At 39.7% G+C, this 17,338-nt stretch overlaps 1 protein-coding gene and 1 long non-coding RNA gene across 3 annotated transcripts in view; one reads left to right on the top strand and one right to left on the bottom strand.

Annotated features, from left to right (window-relative positions):
- The window catches only part of LOC145434840 (cytochrome P450 3A14-like), a 30,163-nt gene extending 15,444 nt beyond the window's left edge, over window positions 1-14,719 (top strand). The window contains exons 7-13 of the mRNA XM_080312073.1: window positions 488-615; window positions 1,772-1,853; window positions 7,321-7,481; window positions 8,503-8,591; window positions 8,654-8,791; window positions 12,311-12,467; window positions 14,526-14,719. Coding sequence (XP_080168199.1) covers window positions 488-615; window positions 1,772-1,853; window positions 7,321-7,481; window positions 8,503-8,591; window positions 8,654-8,791; window positions 12,311-12,467; window positions 14,526-14,612 — 842 coding nt within the window. The 3' untranslated portion in view covers window positions 14,613-14,719. The remainder of the gene's footprint in view (window positions 1-487; window positions 616-1,771; window positions 1,854-7,320; window positions 7,482-8,502; window positions 8,592-8,653; window positions 8,792-12,310; window positions 12,468-14,525) is intronic.
- Window positions 1-17,338, bottom strand: part of LOC145434886 (uncharacterized) — a 271,087-nt gene that overhangs the window by 6,076 nt on the left and 247,673 nt on the right. The gene's annotated exons all lie outside the window — the stretch shown is intronic.

Raw genomic sequence — 17,338 nt, 5'->3', positions numbered from 1 at the left:
GCCCAGATTGAAAGTGAGCCGTGCTAGAAGTCGGCAGCAAAGATCTCGACGGGGACGCATAGGTGCGAGAGAGACTGACGTCTGGGTGTGCGAAAGGTTGAAGAAGTCGTCCCCAAGATTACCACAAAGATAAAGACTTATGAACATTACAAATATTCGTGTCGTGGTGCACATAGCCTGAAAAAGGCGAGAAGCACCACTGTAAAATGTGAAATAATAATAATAATAATAATAATCTGCGTATGAGGCAAAGATGCATCTCTTAATTTTTGAAAGTACTCAACCGTCGATTGCAAATTTGAACCGCGGTATCCAGATCTACTTTTTCAACCTGTCTATCCGAGTACATTCCCGATATCTTATGAGATAGAAATGTTCTCGCGTAAAATGAGTCAATTTATCAATGTTCGAATGTCATTACACACCCCACTACCTGTACATTCGTACTTTGAAAGCAACTGCAAAAACTGCTATATTATGTTTCCAGTGATCTTCCCGCCGTTTGAATGGATGATAACGTACTTCAATATTTCCCTGTTTGCCAGAAAATCTGTGACGTATTTCACGTCCCTCGTAAATAAAGTGATACATCAACGAAAAGAGGATCCTACTTTGGTGAATATTTTATTACGTTGCAAATCGAATCGTGTGACGGCAAATCATCATATTCTCGCTGCATTTCAAAGCGCGCTTGGTGTTTCGAATCTGTAGATCAACGGTTTTCAACCTGTGGCTGTTTGCCGTTTCTCCGGAGGTAACGAAAGTGGTGACCTACTTTGTTTGGGTAATCAGCTTGTCGTGAATAAGTTTAAGCGAGGGTTTTGACCTTTTTATTAGTATTGAGCTTACATAATTTAAATGTGGCTAGCGGAACATTCTCAAATCGAAAACTGAGTCGCGACCATAAAATGACCGAAAACCACTGCTATAGATGGACACCACGCCTCATCCACAAAATTTGTATTATCTCGCATTGTATTATTGGCTATCTCTATTGACATTGATCGGACAGTGCCTCAAAGAGTTTGGGTACACTTCGGACATGTTTGATTGGTCTGATATTAATTATTATGTCGTCTATGATTTTCCTGAAAATGCTACAGGACAGCTGTTGAAAATAACTTTTTTTCCGGATTCCAGCCATTCACTGATGAAATTGTCAGGTTAACCTAAAAACGCTGCACGCCAAATTTGGTTCAATTCTAACAAGTACAAGCCGCCGCAGAGTCACTTCAAATTTTTATTATATCAAGACAAGTTAAAGAAATCTATGTTGAGCTGTCTTCAAAGACGATGCACAACAAATTTAACTCAATTCCAACTAGTAGAAGCGGAGTTATTTGAGTTTATCGTTGATAATTCTCGGATCATCCTTGATTGGTGGATAATGTGCAGAGGTTTTTAGGGTAACCTGACAATTTAATCAGTGAACGGATGGAATCCGGAAAAAAAGTTATTTTTGAACAGCCCTAGGTACAATAGTGCGAAGAGAGTTTTGCTGGGTTTACGGAAGTAAACGTCATCTGATTTGATATGAGCTGAACTTGTTATTTGTAGTATTTATTTTTATTTTGGAATTTCATTCAATTTCCAAGTTTTGGCGGATTATGTAATTCTTATTCTAATCTAATTTGGAATAGCTGAATATCTTATAATCGCCCAACTCTGCGTCAGTCAAGTCATCGAAACTGCCGCTTACGCGTTATTTCCTGATGCTTGAACCAAGCCTGACAGCACGCGGCTGATATTCTTATTTTGTTTTCGATTTCAGAGGGATCGAGTGGATATCCTCCAGCTGATGCTCGAAAATGAGATATCCGAAGAACATGCGAAATCGGAGAAATTCGAGAAAGGTAACGTGACTTATAGAGATGTTTATGGCGATATCCCACGAACGATCCGCAGAACCGTCCATGTCAATACTTTTACATTATTTTTCACGATTATAACCAACTTATTTGTCGATGATGTAGATCAGGGGTGTCAAACATACGGCCCGCTAAGCAATTCCGAGTAGATAGAAAAATGCATGTATTATTGAGCACATTTCTAACAAATGATGAGATTTTTAGTAAAAAATACTTCCATTAAATAGTCTATCAAGATAGCACATGTCGAGTGTGTTTATAGGCCACATTAAATCCACCCGACTGCGATGTTGTGGTTTTTACTCATCATTAGGAGCAGGTCGCTGACATTGACACCTAATTCCGAGAAGGCAATAATGTGTGAATTCATTTCACTGACCAAAAACTAGTTATGCACAGGAGTGAAAACGCCTAGAATCCTGGCATTCAGGTTACGTGGAAAATATATTAGAGGTCTCCAACTCTCCACTCTCCAGCCACGAAAGAAACCCCAATCGCGATATAATACTATGCAGCAAATTCCAGCGTCCGCGTTTACAGTTGATTCTTTCGCATTCCTCACAACGCATACGCAGGGTTGATGCCAATATATCACTAAAACGAAGGAAATATGCCAACTTGTCATCGTTAGAGCCACTGTTTTATCGGCTATAACTGTATTCAGCCGCCCAATCATCGTATTATTACCAATTCCACTGTTTGCGAATAAAAGGTGCTGTTACAATAGAAACGCAATGATTCCTAATATAATGTAATATACTATTGTGTATATAGCTAGTTAATGAAGTATTCAAATAAAAAATAAGAGCATGGATTTTAAGATATTCTGGGATTGAGGAAGTTTGGTGCGGCCCGCGAGCGATCTGAAGTGTTGAATCCGGCCCGCGACGTCAGTTGAGTGTGACACCCCTGATGTAGATCATACAGTCAATTGCACCCGATAGCGGTCTGATGGTTGGACCGTTCGGACCACGATACCGGGGCTTAATCCCGTCTGATTCCTAGTCAGGAAGCAACGGGCCGAGTCTGAGTCCAAGTCATTGTGTTGACTGTTCAGTTTCGCGGTAACGTCTTATGAAACCCACTTTTACAACACTGCTTGGTTATATCGAGAGCTTCGCATTCATAATATAATGATTGCTTAGTAGCAATTTGGTCGAGAGGCTGTCGCGGACCCAAAGAAATCGTCGCGTGAGCCTCACTTTATCGGGCGGGGCGGGGGGGGGGGGGGCAATATATACAGAAGGCATTTAAACATACACCTAGTATGAAATACGCCAAAGAAACATACAATTGTAAAGAACTAATTTCTACTTAACAGTTCTATACCATAAAAATCTAATAACCTTGTGAACCCAGTGTATCTTCCGATCCAGTGCCAAAGCCAGATTTCCCCTAAAAAAATAAGCCAGATTCCCCCCTAAAAATTTCAAAACTCCCCACAAGGGGGAATTTCCCCCCCGGTTGGGAACCACTGTGATAGTTCGAGTATCGCGTCATATGACTTGGTCTGAGTCGTGCACAATGAATCGAGTACAAGTGGAGTCGATCAACAGATTCATTCAAGACGAGCAGAGTCATTTCTGTATTTTAAGAAAATGACTCCAGTCGAGTCGAGTCTTAACTGTTTATAAATGAATCCATAATACCGGTCGACTTATAGCACATGGTCCACAATATCTCTCGACTTTGTCTTAGTAAGTACCTCCTACACCAGAGGTTCTCAACCGGGGGTCCGCGAAGCATTTTCAGGGGGTCCGCGAAACCTCTAAAGTTGTAAAATTATTGATAACCTAGTTTGTATTTTTTTAATTAGATAAAGCATGAAACAGTTTCGCTTCATAATTGCTCAAACTTTCTGACTCGCATCGTTAAAATGGTCGTCTGAGATGAAATATCCGATTGCGCAAAATCATTTTAATGGTCAAATTGCCAATTGCCTGCCAATGCAAACATATTCCTGCTTAAAGTTGTTTTGTTGGGGATTGTGGAAAAATGAAATGTTGGAGATAGCAAGGTTAAATAGGGTGACTTCGAAATGTTTACAAAACATTTTGGATTTGAAGTTGTCAGTCTCAGCAAATTAGTAGAGGGTCGTTTGAAATAGAGATTCCTGATTTTTTTTCTTGATCCGTCCCAATGAAGGAATTGAAAACTCGCCGCGTAATTCGTTTGCGTGGACTGACAACGTTTTATTAACTACGTTAATAAAAAATATGGTGGATCGTAAAATTACCATAGTGTAGCTTTATTTTCGGAAAATAGAGGCATTACTACACTTGATTTTATACTTCAACATCTATGTTCTGCAGACAAAAGAACTGAAAGTAATTAAAACTCAAAGTATGATTCTCGGAATTGAATGAGAAATACAAATACCACGTTTCAAAAAAGAAAGTTTCAAGGGTGGTCTGTTAAAACAGGTGTAACCTTAAAAAAAGCCAGACTCCATTTGCTCAGATTGGCATACGTCACGGGCTGCTAGATAACGATATGATTGGTAATTGCCAGATTGCGAAACAGTAGTTTCAAGCGTTATGGTGGGCCATATTTACTGTGATGAAATATTCGGTACCTAAATTATATTCACCAATACTTTTGCAGAAACATATTTGTCACTCTATAACTACTGTGCGCGAAGCGCAAAAATATTTCTGGGCTTTACTTGACTTTTATGAAAATTAAATGTTGCTACTCCGTGGAAACAGCTCCTAAATTCCTCAGCTTATCTTTCTTATTGGAGGATTAAACTACTTCTACTTGATAAACTGAAAATAGCGAAAAGTAAGTAAGTAGATCACAAAATATCACGAAGTAGAAGTAGAAGTAGCGAAAATCAGATCTAATTGAGTAAGTTCCAGAAGTAGAGGAAAACTACTTGAGTACTTCGAAAAAGTAGAAGTACTTCGTTACTGACCACCTCTGGATGCTGGATAGGAATGACTAGGCTGGACGTGATATGTTCATTAAAAACTCACAATAAAAGCTGTCATCGGAAGCGTTTCGCGGTAATATTACATTCGCCACCACCTATCTTTGTGAAAATGGATTTTCAGCACTCGTTCATATCAAATCGAAGACGAGTATTTCCACGACAATAAATACAGCTGTAAAATTTGCTTCGAAATATTAGGAGTCTACCCAATTTCTACATATAACGTGGTGTTATTTTCAATGAAAGTCAATTTGTGGCTGTTTATCAGTAGCCTACAATTAATATTTACAAAGGACAAATGACGGTTGCACGATAATTGAGCTAATTTTGAGTGAAAACTTGAAGGGGTCCGCGAAGGTCTGCGACGGTCCAAAAGGGGTCTGCGAAGACGAAATGGTTGAGAACCACTATCCTACACAGTTTAGGTGACTATGGCGATTTTAAAGGTTTCCTTTCATGCTCTAAGCTTTAAGCCGAGGTTCTAAATTCTAGCATTAACCACGGAATCTAAATCACAACCCATTATCGCTCGCGTTCGAACTCTCTATCGCCCACGCGCGACTCTCCCACCTTTAGAAGTCGGTAGACCAGGATTCATAGGAAAGAATATCGGCCTGGAAAGTGTATTGTCTAAACCAGAGGTCTCAAACTCAAATGTGCTCGCGGGCCAGTTTTCCAGTTTTGACGACGCCGCGGGCCGCAGCATTTATAGGGGTATTCTATGTCTTTCCAAGTAGGACTTATTTGGCGGGAATGAATTGTCCTATTGAAAGTGAGCCGATCCAGCAGACTGACAGTAAACACACATCTACAAAATGTGATTTACTCTTGTATCAATTTAAGCCTGACACGAAAAGAATCATGACATTTATAACTATTTGAATCGAATTGTTGTTGTACTTGATATATATTAATTATAAGATATAGACACCATATGGGCGGACAAATGTAAGATGCCATCATAAGAGCTATCGGGTTATAATTTTGCAGCATGAATTTAACAGGATACTCGAGACTGATCTGATATCAAAACATTTTTAAGCTGAGCATTGTAATTCCAGTCCAGGATTCGGGTATACTTCTGATAAGTAGGCTATTAATCTCATGGCCAAATAGGCCTCTTCAAATATAGGAGCTGAAAAAAATATAAATATAATATAAATATATTAATGAATGTGTCCTAGTGATTGAAATATCGGAACGCCGAACGGCCCATTATTGTTACATCGTTGGGGCGTACCAATACGGTACTCGGTACCTTTAAGTGGCCTTAATAGCATGGTTTAGTGACAAAAGATGTGACTAAAAGATTGCCAATGGTTGCCATAACTACTTGCTTAGTTAGCGAAACACCAAGCTGCGACCTTCTGATCTATTACTATTCTCATGGTACGCGATTACTTTGTTCCGTCCATGGTTCAAACAAATTCACGGCATTCCGAGTCCACTCGAGTCATTTTCATTTTGCCATCGAGTTACCCCGAGTCTGAATAATTCTAAGAAAGGTCGCGTCCAAGCCCCACTCATAAATTTCGGTCAGGAATCGTCTAAGGGTCAGGTTTTGTCATCATGAATTGGAAATGTGGCGAAATAGTGAATCTTCCACTGCATGGTAGCGTTTGAAATTGATGAGATGGTGAAGTTTGATGAATGGTTTCAGGATTTTGGCACAATTTAAGAGGGAATTTTCAGTTTATAACCTGAAGAGATATATGTGACACTTATATATTGTCAAATTAATAAAAATATAAAATGTCGTCGCGGGCCGCGTGTTTGAGACCTCTGGTCTAAACACTATGAATACCTGAAAATACAATAACTGCTTTGCGCTGAGCATAGTTCCTGTGATGTAATACCGCATAGCCAGAATCAGAAAACTGGGTGATTCTAGTTGTCTCATTAGGGCAGGGGTGGCCAACCCGTAGCCCACGAGGTAGTTTTCAAAATTAGTAATATCATCAAAGATGAATTGCCCAGATTGTGAACTTGCAATGCCAGCCGAAAATTTATTCAGTCTGGCCGCAACACTTAAGATGTTGTTGACTAAAATATCCGTTCTGACGCATTGGCAGATCCATGGATCAGTCATATTTTTGATCAATCTTCGTACATTACAATAAAGTAGGATCTTTTGCGGTAGATTTATCTAACATTCTAACGTAATAATTTCCTTTACGCTTCGTGCAATATGTTGGCACTCGATTTCTTGCTTTTAATGTTCTTACCTCCTCCTGAAAATAACAAAAACGCCGCATTTACCAGATTGAGTCTAACTATACTCGCGATTACGAGAGAAAGAGTCGTCCAGCATGCGACCTTGTGCTTTCACTCGCAGAAAGACCGACGAAGATTAAACCTAATCGTCATTTGCGTGTGGGCCTATGGCCGAAAAGGTTGGCCACCCCTGCAATAGATACTATAGATAGCGTTTAACGTTGACCCGTGGAAGGTCAGAAAGTATTCGTCTTCAAATTATTCGGCTTTGAACGGCGCCACCGTCCTGTCTTATTTTCTCAGGCATGGAGCCAAACGAAATCGTGGGAAACTCCATCCTAATGATTCTCGCCGGCTACGAAACCACAGGCGGCACCATGAACGTTATGGCTTACAGTTTGGCTCAGAACCCGGATGTACAGGAAAAACTACAAAATGAAATTGACGAGACTTTGAAAAAATCGGTCAGTACCAGACTTGTACGAACGAACAATTTAGTAAGTTGACTATGAACTAGGTTTACCATAATTTGGAATCGGGAAAGGAGAACAATTTCATCTAATCATAAAAGTTAGTTTAACGAAATTGAAAACAACTGACTTTGAAATATTTACTGGAAATCTTGTTTTGTTGACTAAAAAAAGGTCATCACTTCGTCTCAACTCCCGGATTACCCACTTTTTTCGATACTTTTGTGGTGTTGACTAAAAATAAAGTAAAAAGGTCAACTCCCGAATGACCCGCCCAAACGCCCGCATTACCTATTTCACGTCATTTACGCCGAATTTCACTTGGCCCTGTCTGTTAGCCTAGGTGTAAAAGCTGTAGAGCTGTAAATTTTCAAAAATGAGGACATTTAGGCGTCCTCGGAGGACATTTCCAATTTCATGAAAAATGAGGACAAATCCTCCTAAGGGAGGACTTATGGTAGCCCTACGGTCAACTAACTATTGCATATAAGAGTTCAAGTTCTAGTTGTTCATTTTCAAAAGCGAGTAATTATAGTTCTAATTGCGCATTAAAAATATTGTTGCCGAACAACCAGAAAGCACTTGTCATCAATTGGCATAAATCGAGATACCGGTGTTACGTTGTGTGATGTTCTTGCAGTCATTTCTGGGTCTGAGTCTTCACTACTTAAAGTGGCTTAGCCAGGTATGGGTTTGGGGGGTCGAAAACCTCTCATTTCAAACTCGAAACCCCTTCCTTTTGCATTGCCGATTCCACCCCCAATATTTCTTGGCTCCTTTGCAATTCAGTATTGTACAGTTCATCAATTAATGATTTCAATTAAATTAGTCAATGAAATTAATTAATAATAACAATCAATTATTGAGTTGTTTCGGATTTTAATCAAGTTGTTAGCGTAGTGGTTAGTTGGTGTCGGATTTTAAGAGGGCGTTAGCTCTAGTTCTAGTTGCGCATTTTAAAAATCCATTAGTTTGTGGAAGTTAGATTCGCGAGATAATAAAATATGTTTCGCAGGGTAAGTTTGACTACGACAACGTTAACAACATGAAATATCTGGAGATGTGCGTCAACGAAACTCTTCGATTATACGGCACGGGGACAAGGTAACAGCATACAGTAGATACGAAGGTATTGCTAGTACTATCCGCTGTCTTCTATTTTCCAGGAACATGCGACTCTGCGACGAGCAAATCACAATAAACGGTTTCACAATACCCAAAGGAACCATGATCAATATACCAAGTTACGCTCTCGCACACGACCCAGAGTATTGGGACGAGCCAATGGTGTTCAATCCAGAGCGGTACGATTAAGTGATAACTGTGACGGATAATATGTATTACACCAGTGGTTCTCAACCGGGGGTCCGCGAAGCATTTTCAGGGGGTCCGCGAAGCCTCAAAATATTTAATAACCTAATTTGTATTTTTTTAATCGGGAAATCACGTGGCACGGTTTCGCTTCATTACTAGTAAAACTCCAGAGCTCACATCAACAGTATGGCCGTCTGAGATGCAATATCGTACTGTGCGGGCTCATTTTAATCCCAAAATTGCCAATAGCCTACTGATACAAACATTTTGCTGTTTGAAAATGTTTTGTGGAGTTTTAGTCACTCGCGGACCGGACCAGTCAAATAATTTCAATATGCTATGTCGACATCCATATCTTTGCTTTTCACTGGAATGCTTTATTGATATCACGGAATATGTGGGCCCACTTTATTCCAGCAACAACGTTATTCGCAAACAATGGAATTGGCAAAAATACGATAATTGGCCGATTGAATACATTTATTACCTACTATAAGAGTGGCTGTAACGAGGATATCGTTGAAATATTTCTGTGCCCGTTTTAGTGGACAATGTCACTGGACAACGGATATGCGTCGTTGGTCCGACCTATTCGTGGTGAAAAATATGTTGGATTATTTGCGTCGAATTATTTAGTAGTAAAATCTCAACTTCTGTTAAAAATCTGTCGGATAATGAGATTAATTTTTTTCAATCTACTCAGAATGGCCTCGCGGGCCGGATGAAGTGGTCTGACGAGCCGGATGCAGCCCACAGGCCGTATGTTTGACACCCCTGTGCTAGATAGAAATGACCAGGCTTGACGTTGTATGTACATTGAAAAAATCGCCTTTCAATTTTTGTGCCATATTTGTTGCGATCATACCCAAATGTGTCGTCGGAAGCGTTACTCGTTATTATTACATTCGCCATAACCTAAAATTGTGGGAATGAATTTTCGGCACTCGTACATATCAAACCGAAGGCGCGTATTTTCAAGACACCACCCCGCATTTGAGGATATGCAGTTGCAGAATTTACTTTGAAATATTAAAAGTCATCCCAATTTCAACACGAAGAGTATGATCTTATTTTCAAGAAAAGTCATTTCGTTGCTCTTTATAACTCAGCCTACAGCTATCACTTGCAAATGGCGATTGCATGATAATTGATCTAAATTTGATCTAAAGCTTCTTGGGGGTCCGCGGGGTCCGTGACAGTCCGGAAGGGGTCCGCGAAGACAAAAAGGTTGAGAACCACTGTATTACACTCTCAGCGAAAAAAGTGTATATTCACACGCATATATAACGGGTGTACATATACACTTTTTTCGACGCGGGTGTAGATCTAGATAAGGATGCATATCTGCCTGCACACTTAGTATTCGAAAGTGTAATGTGTCTATATTTGAAGTATGTTGCTATCAGCGATAGTCAATAACGAAGCACTCCTTATCTGTCGGAGTACTCAAGTAGGTTTACTCTACTTGGATTACTTACTCAGGTGGTTATGTTTTAGATTACTTGCACTGCTAGGCAAATGTACTCACTTAACATACTTTGTATTTGAATCGCCGTTACAAGTGAAATTACCATACCTTATTGCAGTGGTTCTCAACCTTTTTGTCGCCGCGGACCGCTTGTGGACCGTTACTGACCCCCGCGGACCCGGACATCCACAAGTTTTAGTTCAAATTTAACTCAACCGTTATCTGCCTTGTGCAAATATTAACTGCGTATAGGCAGCAACAGGATGACAGTTTTTTTTTTGTAAATAAGATTGTACTATATTTAGAAATTGGGCAGACTTTTAATATTTGGAAGCGAATCCTGCAACTGCATTTATTGAAATATGTGGTGGTGGTAGTTCCTTGATAATCCGGGCCTTCGATTTGATATGAACGAGTGCCGAAAATCCATTTTTACAATTATAAAAGATGGCGAATGATAGCGCGTAACGGTTACGACAACATCTTTGGCTATGACCGCAACATATATGGCACCAACATGGAGGAACAGCTAGAATTGTAATGAACATATCACGTGCAGCAGCTCATCTCGAAGTTATTCAGAAATAATGGTTATATGCAATTTCCCCCTCTAAGCTGCGTACGTGCGCAATTGCGCAGTGCTGGCACGGTCTCTGCGCACAGAAAATCTATGCTGCGCACAAGAAATCCGAAGAGATGACTTTTTATTTTATTCTTTATTTTAGTCGTTACCCACTGTTGTCCAAGGGTCGCGCAGTGAGTTGGTGAGTGCGCGCATACACGTGAAAAATTAGAGGAAACATTGGTTATATGTAGGCTATATCACAGGAGAAAATATGACGACGTTTAAAATCCAATATTCGAACAGATTAGGAAAAAACTTTTGGAATTCCTAATTCATCCTGACCCACTCCAACTTTTTTTCTTTTTACACAAACCCGTATAAAATTTCTCTAAACAGAAAAATGTTCGGATTGATCAGTAAGCTATCGGCAATTTGTCAATTAAATTGAATTTCACGTACGATGTTTCATCTCAGACGGCCATTCTGTTGATGTGAGCCCTGACGTTTTAGCAGTGATGAAGCGAAACTGCAACGTGGTGTTCCTAATTAGAAAATTATAAATTAGGTTATCAATCATTTGCCAATTTAGAGGTTTCGCGGACCCTGGAAATGCTTCGCGGACCCCCGGTTGAGAACCACTGCCTTATGGGTTAAGTATCCCATTTAACACTGTAACTGAATTTATTTCCGAAAAACCTAGTTGCAGCGCCATTAATCGTTTAGCAGTGGTCGCGAGGATACACCTTGTAATTTCGTAATGAGCCTCCTATGCTCAACTTCTAAACGTATGCGGTCTCTCGAACAAATCTACTTTTTTTCAAACAAAAACGGATATCCAGGTGTTCCAAAATCGGTGCATTTATCAGATTTTCAACCTAGAGTGGGGCGTAAATCAGGCAAACGGCACTTTCAGGTAACAAATCGTGATTTTACACCTATTTCGTCTTGTAAAAATATTTCAAATACGGTAAAACGCTAAATCTTATGGATATATATATACATATATATCATGGGTGCAATGGTAGTAGTGCAGTTCATTTTACGTGTCCGTGTATGACCTGTTCGGGATTTGATGGGCTCGTGCACGAAGATTGAAGCCACTACACCTGTGAGATAAATCCCCATAAGAATTGGTGTATTTGATTCACTTACACCCATTGGATGGAGGTGAAAGCATAATTTGAAAGAACCATTTACCTGATTTATAGAGTTTATACACCCAATCTGCAAGGGTGAAAAGCGGCGAATTACAGGACTTTCGTTTACATTATTACTTACTTCAGTACATTTCATACCCTCATTTTCGTCTTCAACTTCAAGTAGTTTCGATATGTCTTGGAAATCTACGTCTTCTTCAACCTCTTCTGCTATGTTTTTTCGACTGTTTCTCATCCTTACGTGTGCATTATTCAATGGCATTATCAATGATATATACCTTAATATAACTGATAACTTCACCATTTGACGTTTCTACAGGATGCGGGATATGAGCCAAATCGACCCACTGGTATATCAGCCATTTGGAGCGGGACCGAGAAATTGCATAGCGATGAGATTTGCGCTGACAGAAATCAAATTCACCATGGCAAAACTTCTTCGCCAGTTTACTTTTAAGCCCGCCGAAGACACGCCGGTAATTCGATTTTCGTGGTTGTACTTGAATCCGGGGTTTTGAGACAGGCCTAAATGCTGCATTTGTGCAGTTCCAGTTCCGGAACTACATTTTATCATAAATAAGCTCCAACTACGAAGCTCATTGAACACAGCTCCAGCTTTATCAAATACCGGTGTAATGGTGGCGCCAACGAGGCAAACATTTTTAATTTCGTGTAGGGCTGGAGTTTAATGATGTGAATTAAGCCAATAGTAGTAGCATATAGCATCATATGAAATACATCGGAGCCGGAGCTATTTTTCAAGTAACTGGCTCTGGCTCCGGCTCCTGATCCAGCCCCGATTTAGTTTCACGTACAGCTCCGGCTCCTGTTCCAACTCCGTCAAATGTCAGGCCGAAATTGTCTTAAAGGAAGGACCCACAGACGAGTTTTTTCGTGCAGCTCATCAGTTTCCTCATTCAGGAAATATTTGTTATACCATGTCGAAACTCTTTATAGGTTGTCCAAATTACCCGACCTGGCTCCCGATCCAGGGGTGGGTTATTTAACGTCTGTGTCAGGTTCTGATGATGGCTGAACTTTACCATAAGCAAAGAACGTCTGAACTTATATTTCTAAATCTAAAACTCGCGGTGTCTTTTCTTCGGAGATAATTTCGTCCTGTAGGTATTACTGATTTTCAGCAGTACATGGTACGAAATGTGACACATAAAATTGTTTACAGCTCTTAGTATGATATCCGGCATCATTCATTTCGAAGTATAATTATACCATCATGTTGATCAGTAATCACTTCGACTGTAAAGCTTGGTCTCGACTTGTTGGATACGGTTACCATATGTCCTCTTTTAAGAGGATTCGTTCCCTTTTTTGAATTTTTTGAAAGTGTTCTCGGAGGACGCCCTTTTGTTCTCTTTTTCAGATTTTGTCCTATTTGTTGAGAATTTTGGCCATATATATAGCCAAATTCGGCTGATATGCCGTAAATCAGCACCGAAGTGACGCTCCGGCGGTTATTACGGGAGCTGTGCAGGAAGTTGGTAACCCTAATATTGCACGACAGTTGTTAACATAAGAGATAATCCAAGAATTCTTGTGGCGTTTCGAAAGGATAGAATTATTGACAATAAACTGAATTGAATTGAGTCCCGAGACGCTAGCTATGTGAATCCCGAAGATTGTATCAATTGTTGGTCCATACCCACAGTCCAGTTTAGCTAGTAAGCATACCCGAATCCGACCTAAATTTTCAAATCTATATCCAAGATTATCTGTGGTACGGTTTGGTAGTGTGATCAACACTCACCAGGACAAGTTTTTGTTGCACTATAATCGAGAGCAAATTGCACTTAATTTTGAGGAAAGTCGCTGCAAAAAGTTGCAGTAAAAAGTTGCATTTATAATTTTTGTTGAATTAAAAACGATATATTTACATATTATTACGAAACGGTCATTCTTGGCAGTGGTAGTCGAACTTCTTGCATGCAAGCCATTGTGTCATAGATTTTGTGAGATGCAGCTAACCCATAGATAGCTCCTTGTTATGCAAATCAAAGAGAATAAAACCATACTAGAAATAGTTTATACCATGTTTTTAAATCACTTCTTCACATTTGATAAAAGTGGCAGTAAAAATTGGTATGAAAAATAGAGAAAAATTGCACTATAAAATCCCTCCAAACACATCATAGCACATGGTCTCTGAGTATCTAATAGGAAGCTGTCGGAAGCTGTAAAAAAAGTAACAAAAGCTGCAAAAACTTTCCTTGGTGATCACTGATCATTTGATGTGTATTTTAGAATTGCGCTGCTTTCAACCAATCCGGCGTATTGATCTAATCTGCTTTGCAAATAGTTCGGCATCGATTCAATATAGTTATTATATGCAGTGATTAGAGATACCCGCGCGTCATCGTTTCCACGTCGCATAAATTGCAATAGTTTCGCAATAGGCAAAGACAGCAGGCTTGTGATCAGTCACGAGACCATTCCGAAAGTAATCAATTATACCTCTAAAACGATACGATAACGGAACGCCACCGAGTAAACGTAAGCATTGCAATTCCCTTTTTCAGATGCCGCCCTTGAAGCTTCGTGAAGTTGTCGGTATACAACCGGCGGTGGAGTTTAATTTACGGGTGGTCAAGCGCAACCATGAATAGCCAACAGCGCAAACCTCATCGCCTACCAAAATACCGCTTCAACGAGAACGTGTTTAACTCTTTATTTACCCAAATTAGAAGGCAATGAATACATTGATACACAGATACTTGAGTGGGGAATGTTTCCGGCCGTGCCCCCCATGCCAAGAGTTTTTCTATTATATAGATGTCACACTTGAAAGCTATACTGACAAGGTCATATACTAAAAAAAAATTCCGGCTCGGGTCGTGACGCAGATAGCAGATTATGACAGATAGCGTTTGTGAAAGAGACTCGCGATGACTAATAAGGCCAGTCCATAGCATTCAGCTGCATAGCATAGATCAGGGGTGGGCAATTATTTGTAACAAGGGGAATGCGATGCTGATGGTTTATTCACAATAAAGAATTGAAATCACAATTGATATCAGAGACCCTGTATTTCGTAAAGTGAAACAGTGGCAGCAAAGAAGGTTTGGATTATATTATACGCAAACAGTGAGGCTGAAGTTGGAATCAATATTGTCGCATTCAATATCTGCGTTTTGTTACAATAGTTGCAACCTTGTTTATTGCTATTGCATCATTACGAATTTCACGGCCTGTGACTTGATTTGTTACAGCATACTTTGCTATATTATGAATCTCGATTAGCCTACATACATATACTGTACACATAAATAATTAGGCTTCAAAGTAAAACACGTTTCCATTTAAGTTCATAATACCTATGGTATTATTTATCGCAATACCATTCCATTTTCGAAATTATTTGACCCGCGTGCAGTAAAATGTCCGGGTCTGGTGTAGATCGCAGTATAAGTATTCGGACTATCGCAAAATACAAACCGTAATATAACACTGTCTATATTGTGACAGAGCTATTAATCCCAACCTGGTCGATGATATATTAAATCATGTATGTAACATCAGCAGAATTAGAGCTGATTGAAATTTAAGGCTCTGTGACCACCTTGTTGAAAAGGAAATTCAGCGTGACCCTGTCGTGATTATAATGGTTATGCTGCAGCCTAAATTCGGTACAGGCAGACGTCAACCGGCAATTCTCGCACGCTTGGTCGGCCATTATTTTATTTTGGAAATAATTGCGACACCGATACCAATCCTGTTTCCATAAACCTCGCAAGATACTTGTGCGATTGGATTACAAAATCCCGATCATTTACAATACGCAACTAGGGTTGCATTTAAAACAAGCCGTGTTTTAAACAATGGCCTTTCAAAAAAATCGTTTTTTTTTAAGTTGTAAAATCGTGCCATAATTGTGTAAATACTTTCCAAAAACATGTTGTATGAGCCTACAGACATTTACCACTCGATATAGCCGACGTATATCGATATGAGATGGTTGGAACCCTCAGAATAGTCGGTTCAACAGCAATAGTACAGATATTTCGTGAAAGGATATATATTTACCCTCTGTTTTCAATTGTAAATGTCAATCCACTATGGCGTCACAATTGAATATTCGTGACGTCATGGCTTGAACAAAAACTAAAAATAAAAAATATTTTAAACAAGGGCCTTGTTTTAAACATGTTTGTTTTAAATTGATTTTTGTTTTAAACATGTTTGTTTTAAATTGATTTTTGTTTTAAATGCAACCCTATACGCAACTATCTAATTTCCAATGATATGGAGTGCTGATTAAAACCACCAAATTAATGGCGGATGCGGTCACCGGTATAAGTGACGTAGTACTTTCTCGTATTACTCAAGTAGCCTATTTGCACTATTGACTGGTTGTGTTTCAAGACTTAGGTATTCCACTTCTACTTGACAATTATAGACAAGAAAACTACTTACCTTGTGGACTTTGGCTTTTATAAAGTAAGACGTAATATAGGGATTGGTTAGAGTCACTTTTATGTGTCAAACAATCGTACTGGGCGAAGTTTCAGCCGTGTTAGCTGTTACGGTAGCAGAATATATTTTCAATAATTCCGCCATTAGTGATTAGTCATCAGTCACAGTCAATATGCGTTGTCACGGAGATACGTCTTAATGGTATGATTGATGATACATTATAATTTAGAACCCATTTCCGATTTGTACAACTTGTATTCGACACCTTGACCGAATCTACTAGCACAAGCTACCTATTTTTCTAAATTTTCAAAGCATCAGCCCTTCCATTCTCTACTTTTCCCTGAAGTAGTTTTGGAATGTCACGGCAATTGCCAATTCTAATGGCAATTTATGGCGTTACTTCTACTTCTACATGATTACAAATACGTACTACTTTGACCGACCTTTGAATAATTGGTACGTAATGCATCGACTCATAGTCCAGAATCAACTTCAGGGCACAGCGTAGCAATCTTTGCCAGTGTTGGTTGGCTTTTGAGGTATACATGGTGTTTGTCGACTACTATGGTCATTTACACCTGGCCGATATTTTTCATTTTTATTCCGTGATTGCCGACTTACAGCACGGCCCACTTCTAGGCTTTTCGTGAAGACACCGCTTACGCGGATGAGGTGGCGAGGAGGAGCCTAGGTAAACCTCCAACACTTAGGTATAGGATTTCTGATGTCGACCTCGGTTGGTGTTGCAGCCGCTGATTATACCACTGCGCTATCTCGCCACTCTTTGCCAGTGTCTTGAGAATATGCGCGTATTTTGGAGAAGTCATAAGTAACCAAAGAACTATACTGAAGCGAAAGCTAACATGCGTGAATCTGGTGGCTGCAGTGAGCGACGAATCTGGTGGCTGCAGTGAGC

This window comes from Botryllus schlosseri, chromosome 3 (assembly GCF_051294905.1).
Source record: "Botryllus schlosseri isolate E-star chromosome 3, Bs_hap1, whole genome shotgun sequence".
NCBI classification, from domain to species: Eukaryota; Metazoa; Chordata; class Ascidiacea; order Stolidobranchia; family Styelidae; genus Botryllus; species Botryllus schlosseri.
Note: the sequence above shows the minus strand (reverse complement) of the source record. Positions and strands in the feature narration are given on the sequence as shown.